This window comes from Balaenoptera ricei, chromosome 17, assembly GCF_028023285.1.
Source record: "Balaenoptera ricei isolate mBalRic1 chromosome 17, mBalRic1.hap2, whole genome shotgun sequence".
NCBI classification, from domain to species: domain Eukaryota; kingdom Metazoa; phylum Chordata; class Mammalia; order Artiodactyla; family Balaenopteridae; genus Balaenoptera; species Balaenoptera ricei.
This window is the reverse complement of record NC_082655.1, coordinates 49,971,539-49,991,913: the sequence shown is the minus strand read 5'-3', so window position 1 is coordinate 49,991,913 and position 20,375 is coordinate 49,971,539. Positions and strand designations below refer to the sequence as shown.

At 34.7% G+C, this 20,375-nt stretch overlaps 1 protein-coding gene across 1 annotated transcript; it reads left to right on the top strand.

Moving 5' to 3' along the window:
• Positions 1-14,269: 14,269 nt before the first annotated feature.
• LOC132351623 (nudC domain-containing protein 1-like) lies at positions 14,270-16,208 on the top strand. Its single transcript, XM_059901540.1, is given in 1 exon segment — positions 14,270-16,208. A coding segment is annotated over 1 exon segment (1,752 nt). The 3' UTR covers positions 16,022-16,208.
• The last annotated feature ends 4,167 nt before the right edge of the window (positions 16,209-20,375 follow it).

The following is a 20,375-nucleotide window of genomic DNA, read 5'->3' as shown; positions in this document are numbered from 1 at the left end:
AAATCATATAAAGAATCTTTTCCAACCACAATACTTTCACATTAGAAATAAATTACAGGAAAATAAACTGTTAAAACACAGACACATGGAGGCTAAATGATACATTACTAAATATGCAATAGATCACTGAAGAAATCAAAGAGGAAATAAAAAAATACAGAGAAATAAATGAAAATGAAAACACAATGATCCAAAACTTATGGGACTCAGCAAAAGCATTTCTAAGAGGGAAGTTTATAGCAATACCGTCTTACCTCATGAAAGAAAAAAAAATCTCAAATAAACAACCTAAACTTACACTTACAGCAACTAGAGAAAAAAGAAAAAAACAAAACCTAAAGTTAATAGAAGGAAAGAAATCAAATGAAATAGATACAAAGAAAACAATAGCAAAGATCAGTGAAACTAAAAGCTTGTTCTTTGAGAAGATAAACAAAATTGATAAACCTTTAGCCAAACTCATCAAGAAAAAAAGGGAGAGGACTCAAATCAATAAAATTTGAAATGAAAAAGGAGAAGTTACAATGGACACCACAGAAATACAAAGGATTATAAGAGACTACTACAAGCAGCTATACACCAATGAAATTGACAACCTAGAAGAAACAGTCAAATTATTAAAAAGGTACAACCTTCCAAGACTGAAGCACACACTATGATTAAAACTCCTCCAACAAACAAAAGTCCAGGACCAGATGGCTTCACAGGTGAATTCTATCAATTATTTAGAGAAGAGTTAAAAGACATCTTTCTGAAACTCCTCCAAGAAATTGCAGAGGAAGGAAAACTCCCAAGTTCATTCTACGAGGCCACCAACACCTTGATATGAAAACCAGACGAAGATATTACACACACAAAAAAAATTACAGGCCAATATCACTGATGAACATAGATGCAAAAATCCTCAAAAAAATACTAGCAAACAGAACTCAACAACAAATTAAAAGGATCATTCACCATGATCAAATGGGATTTATCCCAGGGATGCAAGGATTCTTCAGTATATGCAAATCAATCAATGCGATACACCACATCTACAAATTGAAGAGTAAAAACCATATGATCATCTCAATAGATAAAGAAAAGGCTTTTGACAAAATTCAACAACAATTTATGATAAAAACTCTCCAGACAGTGGGTATAGAGGGAACATACCTCAACATAATAAAGGCCATATATGACAAACCTACAGCAAACATCATTCTCAACAGTGAAAACCTGAAAGCATTTCCTCTAAGACCAGGAAAAAGACTAGAATGTCCACTTTCACCACTTACACTCAACATAGTTTTGGAAGTTTTAGTCATGGCAATCAGAGAAGAAAAAGAATCAAAATTGGAAAAAGAGAAGTAAAACTGTCACTGTTTGCAGCTGACATGATACTATACATAGAAAATCCTAAGGATGCTACCAGAAAACTACTAGAACACATGGATGAATTTGGTAAAGTTGCAGGATACAAAATTAATGCACAGAAATCTCTTGCATTCCTCAACACTAACAATGAATGATCAGAGAGAGAAATCAAGGGAACAATCCCATTTACCATCACATCAAAAAGAATAGAATACCTAAGAAGAAACCTACCTAAGGAGGCAAAAGACCTGTAATAAGAAAACTAAAAGATACTGATGAAAGAAATATAAGATGACACAAACAGATGGAGAGATATACCATGTTCTTGTATTGGAAGAATCAATATTGTGAAAACGAGTATACTACCCAAAGTAATCTACAGATTCAGTGCAATCCCTATCAAATTACCAATGGCATTTTTCACAGAATTACAAAAAAAAAATTATACAATTTGAATGGAAACACAAAAGACCAAGAATAATCAAACAAATCTTGAGAGAGAAAAACAGGGCTGGAGAATTCAGGGTCCCTGACGTCAGAGTAAACTACAAAGCTACAGTCATCAGAACAGTATGGTACTGACACAAAAGCAGAAATATAGATCAATGGAACAGGATAGAAAGTCCAAAGATAAACCTATGCGTCTATGGTCACCTAATCTATGCCAAAGGAGGCAAGAATATACAGTGGAGATAAGACAGTCTCTTCAATAGTGGTGCTGGGAAAACTAGAGAGCTACATGTAATTTATTGAAATTAGAACACTCTCTAACACCATACACAAAAATAAACTCAAAATGGATTAAAGACCTAAATGTAAGGCCAGTTAGTACAAACTCTTAGAGGGAAACATAGGCAGGACACCTCTTGACATAAATCGCTGCAAGACCTTTTTTGATCCACTTTTTGGAGTAACGAAAATAAATTAAAATTAAACAAATGGGACCTAATTAAACTTAAAAGCTTTGCAAAGCAAAGGAAACCATAAACAAAACTAAAAGACAACCCTCAGAATGAGAGAAGATATTTGCAAATAAAACGACCAATAGGGATTCATTTCCAAAATGTACAAACAGCTCATGTAGCTCAATATCTAAAAAACCCCAAAAAAACCCAATTGAAAAATGGATGGAAGATCTAAATAGACATTTCTCCAAAGAAGACATACAGGTGGCTTAAAAGCACATGAAAAGATGCTCAGTATCACTAATTATTAGAGAAAAGCACATCAAAACTACAATGAGGTATCACCTCACACCAGTTAGAATGCCTATCATCTAAAAAAACTACAAACAATAAATGCTGGAGAGTGTGTGGAGAAAAGAGTCCCTCCTACACTGTCGGTGGTAATGTAAATTGGTACAGCCACTATGGAGAACAATATGGAGGTTCCTTAAAATACTAAAAATAGAGCTATTGTATGATCCAGCAATCCCATTCCTGGGCATATATCCAGAGAAAACCAGAATTCGATAAAGTACATGAGGCCCAAAGTTTATTGCAGTGAAGTATGTCAGGCAAAGAAAGACAAATATCATATGAAATCACGTATATGTGGAATCTAAAAAAAAGGTACAAATGAACCTATCTCCAAAATACAAATAGAGTTACAGATGTAGAAAACAAACTTATAGTTACCAGGGGATAAGGAGTGGAGGGATAAATTGGGAGATTAGGATTGACATATTCATACTACTATATATAAAATATATGACTAATAAAGATCTAGTGTATAGCATAGGGAATTCTACTCAGTACTCTGTAATGGCCTTTATGGGAAAAGAATCTAAAAAAGAGTGGATATATGTATATGTATATGTATAACTGATTCACTTTGCTGTACACCTGAAACTAAGACAAGATTGAAAATCAACTATACTCCTATAAAATTTTTTTAAAAAAGAAAAATACACTGTAAGGAATCAACAGCAGACTAGGTAATACAGAAAATCACATAAGCAAACCAGGAGATAGAACAATGGAAATCACCAAATCAAACAGCAAAATGAAAAACAATTTTTTTTAAAAATTAGGATAGTTTAAGGAACTTCTGGGACAACATCAAGTGTACTTACATTCACATTATGGGAGTTCCAGAAGGAGAAGAGGGAGAGAAATTAGTAGAAAGTGTATCTGATGAATTATGGATGAAAACTCCTCAAAGGTGAAGAAGGAAATAGATTTCCAGGTTCAGGAATCACAGAGAGTTCCAAATAAGATAAAGCCAGAGACACCTACACAAAATATATATCATATAAAACGGGAAAAGTTAGAGATAAACAGAAAATTTTAAAGGCAGCAAGAGAAAAAGAGCCACATAAAAAGCAACGCTGATTTTTGTGCTGAAATTTTGCAAGACAGAAGGGAGTGTTATGATATATTTAAAGTGCTGAAAGGAAATAAAAATCTAAAACCTAGTATACTCTACTCAGCAAAGTTATCATTCAGAATTAAAAGAATGATAAAGAGCTTCTCAGACAAGCAAAACCTAAAAAGTACCTCAATACTAAACCAAACTCACATGAAGTGTTAAAGGATCTTTAAGTGTAAAAGAAAAGTCTACAACAACAAGTAAGAATTTATAGGAAAGGAAAATAAACCCACTAGTAAAGGAAAATATATAGTAAAGATTGTGAATCAACCACCTAAATAAGCTAGTACAAAAGTTAAAAGACAAAAAATTTTAAATCAACTATAAGATAAATAGATAAAGTTTCAACAAGAAGATATAAATATTAGATCAAAAAATACAAAGCATGGGGGAGTTGAGTAAAAAAGTTGATCTTTTAGAATGTGTTTGAACTTAAATAACTATCAGTTTAAAATAAGTAGATAGAACTATAGGTCAACATATATGAATTCCATTGTAACCACAAATCAAAAACCAACACAGATATACAAAAACTAGAAGGAAAAGAACACAAGCATACCACTAAAGAAAACCAATATATCATGAGGGGAAAAAAAAAAAAAGAACAGAGAAGAACTACAAAAACAACCAGAAAACAAATAACAAAATGGCTATAAGTGCACTCATATCAATAGTCACTTTAAATGTCAACGGACTAAATGTTCCAACCCAAAGTCATAAGGAGGCTGATTGGACAAAAAAAAAAAAAAAAAAAAAAAAAAAAAAATCAATATTCTGCCTGCAAGACATTCACTTCAGAACTAAAGACAAATGGGCTGAAAGTGAGAAGATGGAAACGTATATGCCATGCAAATGTAAATGGCAAGAAAGCTGTGGTAGCAATATCGTATCAGACAAAGTAGACTTTTAAAAAGGTCTATAACAAAAGACAAACACGAGTATTATATAATGGTAAAGGGATCAGTACAAGAAGAAGATATAACATTCACAAATATATATGCATGTAATATAGGAGCACCTAAATATACAAAGCAAATATAACATGTGTAAAGGTAGAAATTTACAATAATACAATAACATTAGGGAACACTACATCATTGGACAGATCATCCAGACAGCAAATCAATACAGAAATATTGGTCTTAAATGACATATTAGACCAGTTGTACTTAGTAGATATCTACAAGACATTCCATCTGAAAACATTAGAATACACATTCTTCTCAAAAGCACATGGAACATTCTCCAAGATACATCACATGCTAGGCCACAAAACAAGTCTCAACAAATTTAATAAGCTATATATTATATCAAGCATTTTTTTTTTTCTGATTACAATGGTATGAAACCAGAAATCAATTACAGGAAGGAAAATGGGAAAAACACAAACACGTGGAGACTAGTCAATAAGCTAGTAAAACAAACAAACAAAAATGAGTCAATGAAGAAATCAAAGAGCCAATCAGAAAATACCTCTACATAAATGAAAATAAAAACACAACTTTCCAAAATCTATGCAACACAGGAAAAGCAGTTCTAAGATGGAAGTTTATAGCAATACAGGCCTAACTCAAATAGACAACCTAACTTATCATCTAAAGGAATTAGAAAAAATAAAAGACAAAGCCCAACATCAGCAGAAAGAAGGAAATAATAAAGATCAGAGAGTAAATAAATAAAATGGAGACCAAAAGCAAAATAAAAGATCAATGAAGCCAAGAGCTGTTTTTTTAAACATATAAACAAAATTGATAAAACTTTAGCCAGACTCATTAAGGAAAAAAAGAAAAAGGACACAGATAAACAAAATAAGAAATAAAAGAGGAGAGGTTATAACTGATATCACAGAGATACAAAAATCATGAGAAAAGACTACAAATGTTTATATGCAAACAAATTGGACAATCTAATATAAATGGATAAATTCCTAGAAAAATACAATCTTCCAAATCTGAATCAGGAAGAAATAGATAAACTGAACAGACCAAATCAAATCACTAATATTCAATCAGTAATCAAAAAACTCCCAACAAAGGTCCAGGACCATACAGCTTTACAGGGGAATTCTCCAAAACATATAGAGTTAATACCAATACTTCTCAAACTATTTAAAAAACTGAAAAGGAGGGAACACTCCCAAATTCATTATGGGAGGCCACAATTACCCAGATATCAAAACCAGACCAAGACACACACACACACACAAAATTACAGGCTAATATCTAGGATGAAGGTAGATGAAAAATCCATATTAGCAAACTGAATTCAACAATATGTAGAAAGGGTCACACTCCATTATCAAGTGTGATTTATTCCATGGATGCAAAGATGGTCCAATACCTGCAAATGAATCAATGTAATACACCACTTTTAAAAAAGGAAGGATAAAAATCACATGATCATCTCAATAGCCAAAAATCATTTGACAAAATTCAACATCCATTCATGGTAAAAACTCTCATCAAAATGAGTATTGAGGGAACATATCTCAATGCAATAAAGGCCATTTATGACAGACCTGTAGCTAACATCATACTCAATGTTGAAAAGCAGAAAGCTCTTCCTCTAAAATTAGGAACAAGACAAGAATTCCCACTCTTACCAATTCTATTTAACATATTATTGGAATTCCTAGCCACAGCAATAATACAAGAAAAAGAAATAAAAGTCATTCAAATTGGAAGGGAAAAAATAAAACGTCTCTATTTGTAGATGACATGATATTATATGTAGAAAACCCTAAGTCTCCACCAAAAACCCATAAGAACTAATTAATTTATTCAGTAAAGTTGTTGGACACAAGATTAATATATAGATTTTTTTTTTGCTTTTTTATACTCTAATAGTGATCTATCAGAAAAGAAAGCAAGAAAAGAACTCCAATTAAAATCACATGAAAAGAACAAAATACCTAGGAATAAACTTAACCAAGAAGGTGAAAGACCTATCCTCTGAAAACTCTAAGACATTGACAAAGGAAATTGAATATGATACAAAGAAATGGAAAGATATCCCATGTTCATAGGTTGGAAGAATTAATATTGTTAAAATATCCACTACCCAAAGCAATCTACAGATTTAATGCAATCCCTAGAAAAATGTCAATGACATTTTTCAAAGAACAAATACAAATAATTTTTAAATTTGTATGGAGCCACAAAACACCCTAAAAACCAAAACAATTCTTTTGATAAAGAACAAACCTGGAGGCATCACACTCCCTGACTTCAGACAATATTACAAATCTACAGTAAACAAAACAGTATGGTATTTGCACAAAAAAAAAGATACATAGATCAATGAACACATAGAGAGCTTAGAAATAAACCCATACACATACAGTAAATTAATCTATGGCAAAGGAGGCAAAATATAGAATGGGGAAAAGACAATATCTTTAATAATTGTGCTGGGAAAACTGGACATCTACATGTAAAAGAATAAAATTAGAACATTTTCTCACACCACATACAAAAATAAACTCAAAATGGGTTGAAGTCCTAAATGTAAGAACATTAATCATAAAACTCTTGTATGAAAACAGGCAATACTCTTTGACATAGTCTTACCAAAAATTTTTTGGATCTTTCTCCTCAGGCAAAAGAAACAAAAGCAAAAGTAAACAAATGGGACCTAGTTAAACTTAAAAGCTTTTGAACAGCAAAGGAAACTATCAATAAAACAAACAAACAAACCTACAAAATTGGAGAAAATATTTGCAAATGATATGTCCAATAAAGGGTTAATATCCAAAATATACACACAACTCATACAACTCAATATCAAAAAAAAAAAAAGAACTCTATTAAGAAATGGTCAGAAGACCTGTGCGGACATTTTTCCAAAGAAGACATACAGATGTCAACAGGCACTTGAAAAGAGGCTCAGCGTTGCTAACTGTCAGGGAAATACAGATCAAAACCACAATGATATATCATCTCACACTTGTCAGAATGGCTATTACCAAAAAGACCACAACTAACAAATGTTTACATGGATGTGGAGAAAAGGGAACCCCAGTCCACTGTTGGTGGGAATGCAAATTGGTGCAGCCACTATGGAAAATAATATGGAGGTCCTTCAAAAAGCTAACAATACAAATACCATATGATCCAGCAATTCCACTCCTGGGTATAAATCTGAAGAAATGGAAAACACTAATTAGAAAATATATATGCACTCCAATGTTCACAGAAGTATTAGTCACAATTGCCAAGAGATTAAGCCAATCTTGTTCAGTGCTTTATCGCCAAAGGAGCACTATACCTAACTCACACTAGACGCGTAATAAATTCTGTTGAACAATTAATCTATAATTGAAACCTCAGCAAGCAGACAAAGCCTGGTCCTGAGATTTGATAAAGACCCAGACCCAGAGAATAAGGCTCAAGACTGAGAAGCAAATAATTAAAACTAGAAATTAATAGCTTGAACATGAGGTAAAGAAGAAAGGAAGGAAGGAAGGAAGGAAGGAAGGAAGGAAGGAAGGAAGGAAGGAAGGAAGGAAAGAAGGAAGGAAAGAAGGGAGGGAGGGAGGGAGGAAATAGACAGCAGGACCAGAATATGTGATCAGAACAAGACCAGTAATAAAGAGGATGCCACTGAACCAGGTACTTATGTTATGTCATTAATTCATTTAATAAACATTTATAAGCATTATAAACATTTTATAATGCTAAAAATGGTGGTACCAGGGATACAGTAATGAACAAGATACAGTCCCTGCATTCAAAGAACTACCGTCTAATGGGAGATGCAAAATACAAGGTGATAAATACCAAAATTAATGAACAGAGAGCTAATGAAATACATGGGGAAAATAACTACTCTTGTATGAGAGTATATCAGATAAATTGTCCCAGAAGATATTACCTCTAAATGTAGTCTTAAAGATAAGTAAGATTTAACTCAACAACTGCTACCTGGATTATGCTGGAAAGGGGAAGGAAAGATGATGTTCCAGGAAGACAAGAAAAATGCACATTAAAAACTTAGCAGTGAAAATGAACATGGCATATTCAGGGAACTAAAAAAAGTGATGAAAATTGAGACTGGACACTTGATAAAAGGGGACCAGATTATTATATGAAATTTGAACTTTATTTTTAGAACAGTGAAGAGCTATTAAAGAGTTTCAAATAAGGAAATTTAAAAATCAAACTTATGCTTTTAAAAGATCATTCTGACTAATGTGGAAAATCAACTGAAGTGGAAAAGACCTAAAGACAGAGAGACTAGCTAGGATGAAGCTATTGCTGGAATCTAAGGAAGAAACGGAGGAAGTTGGAAAGGTAGAGGCAAAGAGCACAGAGGAAAGAGTTGAGCAACAATAAGCAAAGGGATAGGAGGAGCTAGGGATTGGTTGCTTGTTGGGATCGGAGGAGGTGAGAGTGATAAGAGATATGGTTGAGTACCAGTTACCTGTTTTGAAAACTGGTACTGTTTGCTGAAGTAACAAATAAAGCAAGAGAAGAGTTTGGGGGTGAGATTGGATGGAGGTGAGCCAGGCTAGAAAATATTAGTTTTGAATTGCCTCTGGGAATTCTAAGTGGAGAAGCCTTGAAGGCAGTCAGATATACCTGGCTCTGGGGCTCAAGAAAAATATTTGATCCGGGGTTCCTGATATTTCCCTAACTGAGAAAAAAAGATTGGCCACAGAGTTCAAGGACTAAAGAATGACTGGTAATGGAAAAGTGAGAGATGAGTGCTGCCTGCTACACAATTCAGAGGTATTCAGAGACAAAAATAATCCAGCAAAAAGTTTTCTAAATATTTGTCTCAGTTTTTCTCATTTAATCCTCCATATTACAGTGTGTAAAACATCAGTTATGGTTTCCAGTCAGACGTCAAATTGTGTTTATCTCTGCTCCTAATGGAAATAATACATATTAAAATGTCAATACTGCTTTTTAAAAAGGTTATAAATCCTAAGAACAAAGGAATAATGAGTGGAAATGAGAGTAACTGGAAAACGTCAACAAATGGTAATATGGGAAAAGCAAATAGTGAGGTGGCAACTGTCTTACCAGTAAAAAGAATTTGAAACCTAGGAACTTATAGTTGGAGACAAAGCTGAAAAGCAGGCTTTTCTGTAGATCACTGGAGATTTGGAACTTGAGACACTAGGCATATTGGTTGGCCCTAGTGAGGCATGGAGCTGGAAATTAGTTGAAAGATCTGCATATGGAGTAATCAGAAGCCCTTCTTCCTATTCATCCCCCTTCTTATCTTGCACAGCCAGATTAATACCACTTTCTAACTTCCTCAGGAGACCAGATGTTTAGTCCTTAGAGACTCTAGACTGGAGACACCAAGAACAATGGTGTTTGATGGTGCTGAAGTGAATACATACATTTCTGAGTAGTACTTTATTATAAACTTTCCAGCAGTATTTTATATTTTAAGTAATACAGAGGCAATAATTCAATAAATTTAAATTTGCCCAATAAAAGACTAGCAAACCATTCAGGAAATCATCTTCATGCAATTGTTTCCTTTTTTTAAAAAAAGAAAGTAGAAATATCTAAAACAATCCAGGTTTTTTAACACCAATATGCCTTGGTGCTATGCTCTTTACTTTGCTAGTAATGTAAGGGAAAAGAAACAAGGCACTAAGGTTGGAATCAGCATTTCTACAACAAAGCCTCTTGCCAATTCTTTTAGGACCATCAGTGGCAACAAAAAGATCATCAAGAGACTGGAGTCCCAGAAAATCTGGATCTTCCTTTTGAATTCCTTATCCCTCTAGTGGAGGATTCTCCCAATGAAAGGACCTGAGCATTTCTTCAAATCTGAAGATGTTTGCTGGGGAGATGGGTGAAGAATAGGAGCCCATTCTTCCTCTTCCCTACTGGCTGCCTTCCCTCAGCTGTCAGAGTCCCTGCTGCATAAACTTTTCTGGACTCTTCCATGGAAGATGTAGAGAGTGCTGTTACATTGCCTTATGATTCCAAAGCCTACCAAACCCTCATTTATCCAATATTACCTCAGAGATTCGAAGTACGAGAAATGCTTCTTTGCCTCCACCCATTTACCTATAGTCTAGGTGGCCCAACCAATCCTACCAAATCCAATTGTTTCACCCCTTTACTTCTCTCCTGAACCAAACCAGTAATGCTATGGCCATGAAATTCTTCTCTAATATCATGGGACAAAGCTGAAACTCTGCTGTTAGTTATGTGGCCCTGAGTAATTCAACCACCATTCTTGTACCTTCTTTCTCTACCTCACAGACTTGAGAGAGAAACCCCATTGTTCATAATGGAGAATTGAAACCCCTACACTTCATGAATTTCTCTTTCTTCTTGTTTAAATACATGATGTCTTGACCACCTCCCACTTGTTTCTTCATCTTTCTGCTTAGATATTTCCTTTGTTTCATTGTTTTCCTTTACCTCATTTGATCCTACAGACAGCTCATTTCAGTTTCTTTCTTATTCCTAATCATATGCTTCTGAAATTATATGTTCATGAAAACACATACACACAGAAGTGCTCATTCCCGAAAGGCAGTTTTGCTGTTACCATAGAGGCATATCAGTTTCCTATCTAGTGAGGGAGATGAATCATGGCTCATGAATATTTATTTCATTTTATATTTGATTATTCCATTTTTAACATCTGTGGCAAAAATGATATTTTGTTTTCAATATATTTTCAGTTAAACATTTTTCTTTTGAAGAAGTACTTCATCCTCACTCAAAAAATCCAGTGAAACAGTCTAATGCTATTAGTGCCATTGTACTAATCAGTTTCTAAATAAGTTGATAAAGAGTTAATAAGTATAAATTTTGGGTATACCATTGAGTATTATCCTATGTTGTACACTTCTTAACCAATATACTCACCTGTAAAAGTATGCGTTATTATTAAGGATTCTTCTAATTAATCACTAGGTGTGTGTGCCCGTTACTTGCCTAACAACTCCTGTGATTCACTTGGATGAAGAAATTTAGAAAATATCACTAATCAGAGTACTTCAGTAGCACTCAACAAGTCTTGGGGTCAATTAATTGTTTTTACATTTCTTTACATTTCTGGATCACTTTTCAGTTTTTGAAACATTCACATATGTGACAGGGTATAAGAATTCAACCTGCTTTATTATAGAAACAACAGTTTTGCTCATCTTTCTTTTCTGTGATGCATTAGAAAGATAGAATGCATATATTTCCCCACACTTCCTAAGAGTATTTGAATTTTGAGCTATTCTTTATTTCAAAGAAATAAAACATTTTTTGTTTGATATTAATTCTAAATCTAAGTTTAACTGACCATCAAAGCAAATGAAAATCGAGCGTTTTGGTGGGGATGAGGATTCATGTGATAAAAAAGAAGGTCTAGTGAGGGAATCAGAGAGGAGGAGCAAGTCACTTTGATGATCAGATGGGATCTGGGAATCTGAGGAGGAATAAAATCTTTGGCTTGAAACAAAGCAGGTGAATATACCCAGCCAAAGACCACACTAAATGTATTATTTAGGTGTAGGAAGGGATTTGTCTGACCACCAGGAATGATGACTTTACATGGCTCCTAGAACATATCCAAATCCAACACCCCAGAACATCCATAAACCCAAAGAGGGGCCCCTAGGACAGGTAGGAGGATGGTAGTAAGGAAGCCCCTTGCCAGAACTTTGTGGGCTAAACTGAATAACCTTCAGGTCTTCTTGCTAAGATAGGCAACTTATGTTTGGGACACCAAGTTGAGCATATATTATCTCACTGAGCTTCACAAAAGCACAGCTAAGTAGGTTATACAGATGAAGTCACTTAACAACATGGTTGGGAGCAGACTCGGGGTTGAGGAGATGTAACCTCTCATTCTTTGTCTTTTCCTTAGAATCTGTGTGTTGAATAAGTCATATTTTATTTACCTAAACCTCTCTTTTCCATCTGGAAAAAAAAAGTAGAGAAGGAAAACTTACAGGGTTGTTGCCATGATTAAGTGAGCTCAATCAAGTAGAGAAGATAACCAAAGCCTGGATCAAAAAAAGTACTCAATAAGTATTATTGTTACCATTAGTTAAAGCAGAAAGAGATCAAGTGATTTGTTCAAGGTCATGTGTCTGGGTGGTAGCAGCATAAGGAATCTTTCCATTAACCCATATTACTTCTGGACCATCACCAGGACATCCCTACTGGGAACTGGAAACATCACTAGAGAGCCCCCTTCAGGTTCTACCAACCTAACTGATGGTACCTAGAGGGTACACTTGATTTGTTTATGTTTTCTCACTCAAACTCAATCAAGCAAGCAGATTGTTTGCTCAGTCATTTCTCCTGCCTCCACAGAAAGAGTAATGCCTATGAGAATTAGAACTATGTAACCTGGAAGTCAAGGCCCTTTGTCATCTTTCCCTAAACTTGCTCATTGGAAATTTTGTAATCATGATGTTGGCTGGACTCCACTAGTCCCTGCGCCTTGAGTTCTGCAGATTCATTTCTGTCCTGAATTCCCAGTATTTTCACAAAATTGATCAGCATTGTCAAGTATATTTTCCAGATGTTCTATGAAAGGGATTTTTCTAGTTTTGTTGCTTTCCCATTTCCATTTGCAAGAATATGGCTACACCATAAACACTGCAGCTTTTGATCTCCCTTCCCCTTAAGTTTGACATATTCCATCTTAAACCAGTCTGTTGTAAACAAAGACAGATGTCCTTAAATATAATGGCAAGGTTATATATGTTTAATTGTCTCCTCATCAGTAAGAAACTATTTCAGATTCAAATCATGGAATGATAACTCTTATCCATTGCATGATTTTTATATCCCTTTCCCCTAACACTTATTTGGAGTGAAATAATACTTGTAAAATATAATTTGGAGTGATAAGGATCTTTCCACAAAGATTTTTCAAAGAAACATAAAATAAATAGGAGTAAAAATATTCTAGGAAAACAGACTACCTGGGAATCACAGATTGATCACTTTACAATAGTAAAGAGAGGAAATTCTCAACAACAATTTATAAAGGAATTTCACTTGTAACATGTGCATTATGTCAATAATTAAATTCTATGTTAAGAGAGTTTAATATTTGACATTAATATTTTCCTCCCCTGTATTCCCACAACATTTTACTTTGTAACTATGCTAAAACACTTATTACAGTCCAATTGTTAATTAATATGCCTGCCTCTCCCACTAGATAAGAGATCTTGTCTTATTTGACTTTGCATCTCTAAGTACTATGCTTAACACGGAAGGCTTTCAGTGAATTTTGAGGACTTGAAGTGAATTTAAAGAGCCTTTTAAAACGTAGATTAGAAGAAAGTAATCCAGGAAGAATTGCTCTTGTTATCAATACAATATGACATAATAGAGGAGCAGTTTTCAAACTTTAGTCAACCAAATCACTTAAGAGGATCGATGTAAAAATACTCAGTGACTGTACATTTTGACTGTACAAAAATTATTTTCAACAAATTCATTAATTGTTCACTAAATCATATGCATCACTAAACTTAAATACCCCATATGTGGTTGTGACAGAGCATCTATTCTTATAATATTAAGAATATAAGAAATTATATTTTTGGATGGAGGTGGCCGCTAATTGCTCCCTGCGGGTGAAGAGACCTCTGTTGGATCCCCGCTTCGAGGGTTATAAGCTCTCCCTCGAGCCGCTGCCCTGTTACCAGCTGGAGCTTGACACAGCTGTGGCAGAAGTAAAACTTCGAGATGATCAGTATACACTGGAACACATGCATGCTTTTGGAATGTATAATTACCTACACTGTGATTCATGGTATCAAGACAGTGTCTACTACGTTGATAACCTTGGAAGAATTATGAATTTAACAGTGATGCTGGACACTGCCTTAGGAAAACCACGAGAGGTGTTTCGACTTCCTACAGATTTGATAGCATATGACGATCGCCTTTGTGCATCCATCCATTTCACATCTTCTACTTGGGTTACCTTGTCAGATGGAACTGGAAGATTGTATCTCATTGGAACGGGTGAACGTGGAAATAGTGCTTCTGAAAAATGGGAGATTATGTTTAATGAAGAGCTTGGAAATCCTTTTATCATAATTCACAGTATCTCATTGCTGAAAGCTGAAGAACATTCGATAGCTACCCTGCTTCTTCGAATAGAGAGAGAGGAATTGGATATGAAAGGAAGTGGTTTCTATGTTTCCTTGGAGTGGGTCACTATTAGTAAGAAAAATAAAGATAAAAGAAAATATGAAATTACTAAGCGTAATATTCTCCATGGAAAGTCAGTGCCCCACTATGCCGCTATTGAGCCTGATGGGAATGGTCTAATGATTGTCTCTTACAAGTCCTTTACATTTGTTCAAGTTGGTCAAAATCTTGAAGAAAGTAAGGATGAAGACATGTCAGAGAAAATCAAAGAACCTCTGTATTACTGGCAACAAACTGAAGATGATTTGACAGTAACAGTATCGCTTCCAGAAGACTGTACTAAGGAAGACATTCAAATACAGTTTTTGCCTGATCATGTCAACGTTGTGCTGAAGGGTCAGAGGTTTTTGGAAGGAAATCTCTATTCATCTATTGATCATGAAAGCAGTACATGGATAATTAAAGAGAATAATAGCTTGGAGAGTTCCTTGATTAAAAAGAATGAAGGACTGGCATGGCCAGAGCTAGTGGTCGGTGATAAACAGGGGGAATTTATTAGAGACTCAGCCCAATGAGCTGCAATAGCTGAACGTTTGATGCATTTGACCTCTGATGAACTGAATCCAAATCCAGATAAAGGTAAACCTCCTTGTAATGCTCAAGAGTTAGAAGAATGTGATATTTTCTTTGAAGAGAGCTCCAGTTTATGCAGATTTGATGGCAGTACATTAAAAACTACTCATGTGGTGAATCTTGGAAGCAACCAGTACCTTTTCTCTGTCATAGTGGATCCTAAAGAAATGCCCTGCTTCTGTTTGCGCCATGACGTTGATGCACTTCTCTGGCAACCACACTCCAGCAACCAAGACGATATGTGGGAGCATATCGCAACTTTCAATGCTTTAGGCTACGTCCAAGCATCAAAGAGAGACAAAAAATTTTTTGCCTGTGCTCCAAATTACTCTTATGCAGCCCTTTGCGAGTGCCTTCGACGAGTTTTCATCTATCGTCAGCCCACTCCCATGTCCACCGTACTTTACAATAGGAAGGAAGGCAGGCGAGTAGGGCAGGTTGCTAAGCAGCAGGTAGCAAGCCTAGAAACCAGTGATCCTATTTTAGGCTTTCAAGCAACAAATGAGAGATTGTTTGTTCTCACTACCAAAAACCTCTTTTTAATAAAGGTAAATACAGAGAATTAATTACTCCAACATGTTGGCTTCTCTGTACTGGAAAAGTATTCAGTGGTAGCTGGAAGGCTGGGCAGTTGTGCTGTAATCTGTTAAGTTTTATTGTGTTAAAATTATCTTGTATGAATTTATTTTTTAAAGGATATTGGAAATATATTTGAGATTATGAGTCTATAAAAGCTATGGAATGAAGCTGCAAATTTAGAGAAAATTAGCTTCTGTAAAAAATGTAAAGATAGTATCAGCAAGTATAATTAATTTTTTAAAAACAGGCTAGAATCTCATCTTTTATATGAAAGATGTACAATTCATGTTTAAAAATAAAAATATTTATCGTGTAAAAAAAAAATTATATTTTTGATTACCAATGATGATAACTGTTAATTAACACCTATTATTTGTTGAGCACTATACTAGGTGATTATGATGATTTCTGACACCAACTACCCAGAGTTTGGCCAAACTTCACAGGTTCTGAGGACAGTCCTACACAAGACTATCCTTGCTTGAGACACCAGCACAAGTTCAGAGGTCCCCAGATAGCTACAGAGATCCTCAGAGGTCTGACCAGAAGGCCAAATTTGGGGGTTTCCACTACTCCCTCAGGTTTAATAGTTTGTTAGAACATCTCAGAACTCAGAAAATCACTATGCATAATTACTGTTTTATTGTAGTAAAAGGATATAAATCAGAATCAGGCAAGGGGAGAGACACAGATGGTGAGCTCTGGCAGGCCTAAATGTAAAGCTTTCATCATTCTCTCTCCTTGGAGTCAGGACATATCACCCTCCAAACACATCAATGTGTGACAATACACCCAAAGCACCAAACAATACAATACAAAACACAGAGAATCTCACCTGAGCCCCGAGTTTAGTTTTTATTGGGTTTTCATTACATCAACATTATTGACTGAATCATTGGTCATGAGGTCGAATTCAATATTCAGCCCCTCTCTCCTTCCTGGAGGTCAAGCTAAAATCATGTGACTCAAGGTCTTTCTGGTATAACCTGCCTCCATCCTGAGTCATCTCACTAGCTTAAAATATCTAGGGGCCCACCATAAACATAAACTATCAGGGCACACCAAGAACAACAAAGATACTCCTATCACTAGGGAAATTGCAAGGGTTTAGTTGCTACCTCCCAGGAACCAGGGATAAAGGCCAGACAAATTCATTATTATACAGAAATGATTTCCATGTCTTATCTATAATAATATAATTAATTTAATTCATATAGCCACATGTTAAGGTGGGGTGTATTATTCTAGACATGAGGAAATATAATTCTGGAGAGCTTAAATAATTTTCCCAAGGCCATGTAGCTAATGAATGTCAAAGCCAAGATTTGAAGCCATGTGTTCCTTTTTCTAGCCCCTTTCCCCAAAATAGACTAATCTTTCACCTGATTATGCCTGAAGTTCAATATTTATTACTAAAATTATAATAACTTTCCATATCCTATACTACAGTTACATGGTCATGATTTCAATGGAAGAAAGAACATTTTATATGAAAAATATTTAGCATGCTCAATGATTATCTTCAAAGTCAGGGGAGACAATGAAATGTTAAGAACAGAAATAGGCTTGAGTGATAATTTCTGCCAATTCATAGTTAGCCCCTAAATCTGTGATCTTAGTCAAACCACTTATATCTCTGGGCATTAGCTATGTCTATGAATGCTCTCCTATATTCCAGGATTATTATGGAATTCAAATAAAAGTTGTGAAAGCAGTGGTCATGTTCTCCCAAATCCCTTATTTTCCTCTATTTTTCCATAACATTTAACACCTTGTTCCAAAACCATTTCATATGATTTAAATATATAAGTTCCATAATTAAACAAGATTGTAAATTCTGCATATGCAGAGAACTAGTTTTTTAATGATATGATCACAAATTTCTAGATTAGGTTATGGTAAATAGTAGATATTCAAGTTTCTGGAAATACTATAAACTGTGAATAGATTGATATTCAACTTATCCAAATCAGTCATCCCACTGGGGAAAACTAGAAATATTGGAAGAAAAAATTTAAAATTAATATATGCATTGTCATAGGGAAGATGAAATAAAAATTATTTTTTACTGTTTCACTTTTTTTTAATTTTTAAAAATTACTGGACCAAGGGAGAAGGAATTTCAAAGAGGCCTTGTAGTTTAGGTTATATATATATATATGTAAAAGAATATATTTGTGAATTTAAAAATTAATTATTCTAAAGATGTCAAATATCCACAAAAGTATCCCCAAATGTGTCCATAGTTTTTGAGCAATCCCACTCAAAATCTGTGTGTGTGTGTATGTGTAAGCTGAGAATTATTTTGACAATCTTAGAACAGAAAAACAAGGAGAGAGGATCTGCATTACAAAATATCAAAAATTGTTATAAAGCTATAATAAGATAATGTGATCTGAGTATAAGAATAGAAAATAGACATATTGGACTGAATGAAAAGCACACAAACTAACACACATGTATCAGGGCATTAGATTTACAATAAAGATGATACTGCAGAGTAGTGGAAGAAAGAAGTCTTTTCACTATATAATGCTAGGAGAATGAGCTATCAATACAGAAAAAAATAAATAAATAAATAAATAAAGAACAACTTTGCATCTACCTCACACTGATCACAAAATTTAAAAAAATCAATTGCAGGTGAGTTGTATGTTTATATATGAAAGAAGAGCAATAAAATTTATAGAAGATAATATAGAAGAATATCTTTACAATTTTGGGTATGAAAATTCTTCCTGAACAGAACATAAAAGCACTAACCATAGAGGGAAAGATTAATAATTTGGACTACATCAAGAGACACTATTAAGAAAATAAAAAGACTGAGTAGAGTGACTTCACTGATGACACAGTGGTTAAGAATCTGCCTGCCAATGCAGGGGCCAAGGGCTCGAGCCCTGGTCCAGGAGGATCCCACATGCCATGGAGCAAACTAAGCCTGTGTGCCACAACTACTGAGCCTGCGCTCTAGATCCCATAAGCCACAACTACTGAGCCTGTGTGCCACAACTACTGAATACTGTGCGCCTAGAACCCATGCTCCGCAACAAGAGAAGCCACTGCAATGAGAAGCCCTCACACTGCAATGAAGAGTACCCCCTGCTTGCTGCAACTAAAGAAAGCCTGCACGCAGCAACAAAGACCCAACTCAGCCAAAAATAAATAAATATAATAAATAAATTTATTTTTAAAAAAAGAATGGATATATGTATAGGTATAACTGAATCATTTTAAAAATACTGAGTAGAATAAAATAGTTTCAATATATACGTAACTTATAAAAGTTTTGTATCTAAAATATGTGAAGAATCTGACACGTTAATAGGGACAAAAAGACAACCATGTGTGCACTGCTAGTCAGGGCTGATCCCCAGCCCATCGGCTGCCAGGCCATGCCTTATGCGGAGGCTGCCGGCCACTCGTGGGAAAGGCTGGTCCCAATGAGAAGATATTTACAAGCAACATATCTGGTAAGGGGTTAATATCCAAAATATAGAGAACCCATACAACCCAATATCAAACAAACAAATAATTCAATATAAAAATGGGTAGAGAACTTGAACAGTCATTTTTCCAAAGAAGACATACAGATGACCAACAGGCACATGAAAAGATGATCAACATTGCTAATCATCAGGAAAATGCAAATCAAAATCACAATGAGATAACACCTCACACCTGTCAGAATGGCTGTAATCAAAAAGACAACAGATAACAAGTGTTGGCATGAATATGGAGAAATGGGAAGGCTCATGCATTGTTGGTGGGAATGTAAATTTGTGCAGCTACTGTGGAAAACATTGAGGAGGTTCCTCTACTCTACTTAGTATCTATTAATCACACACTCTTAAATTAAAAATAGAACTACCTTATGACCCAGCAATTCCACTTCTGGGTAATTTCCCGAAGGAAACAAAAATCCTAAATCAAAAAGATATATTCATATATGTTCATTGCAGCATTATTCACAATGGCAAAAATATGGAAGCAACTGAAGTGCTCATCAATAGATGAATGGATAAAGATGTGGTATATATATACAATGGAATATTACTCAACCATAAAAAAGAAGGAAATCTTGCCCATTTGTGACAACATGGATGGATTTAAAGAATATTATGCTAAGTGAAATAAGCCAGACTGAGAATGAAAAATACTGTATTATTTCACTTATATGTAGAATCTAAAAAACAAAACAAATGAACAAAAACAAAACAAAGTGAGCAAGCATAACAAAACAGAAACAAAGTCGTAGATACAAACAGGTGGTTTACAGAAGCAATGGGGTGGGGGAATGAGTGATATATGTGAGAGAGATTAAGAGGTACAAATTTACAG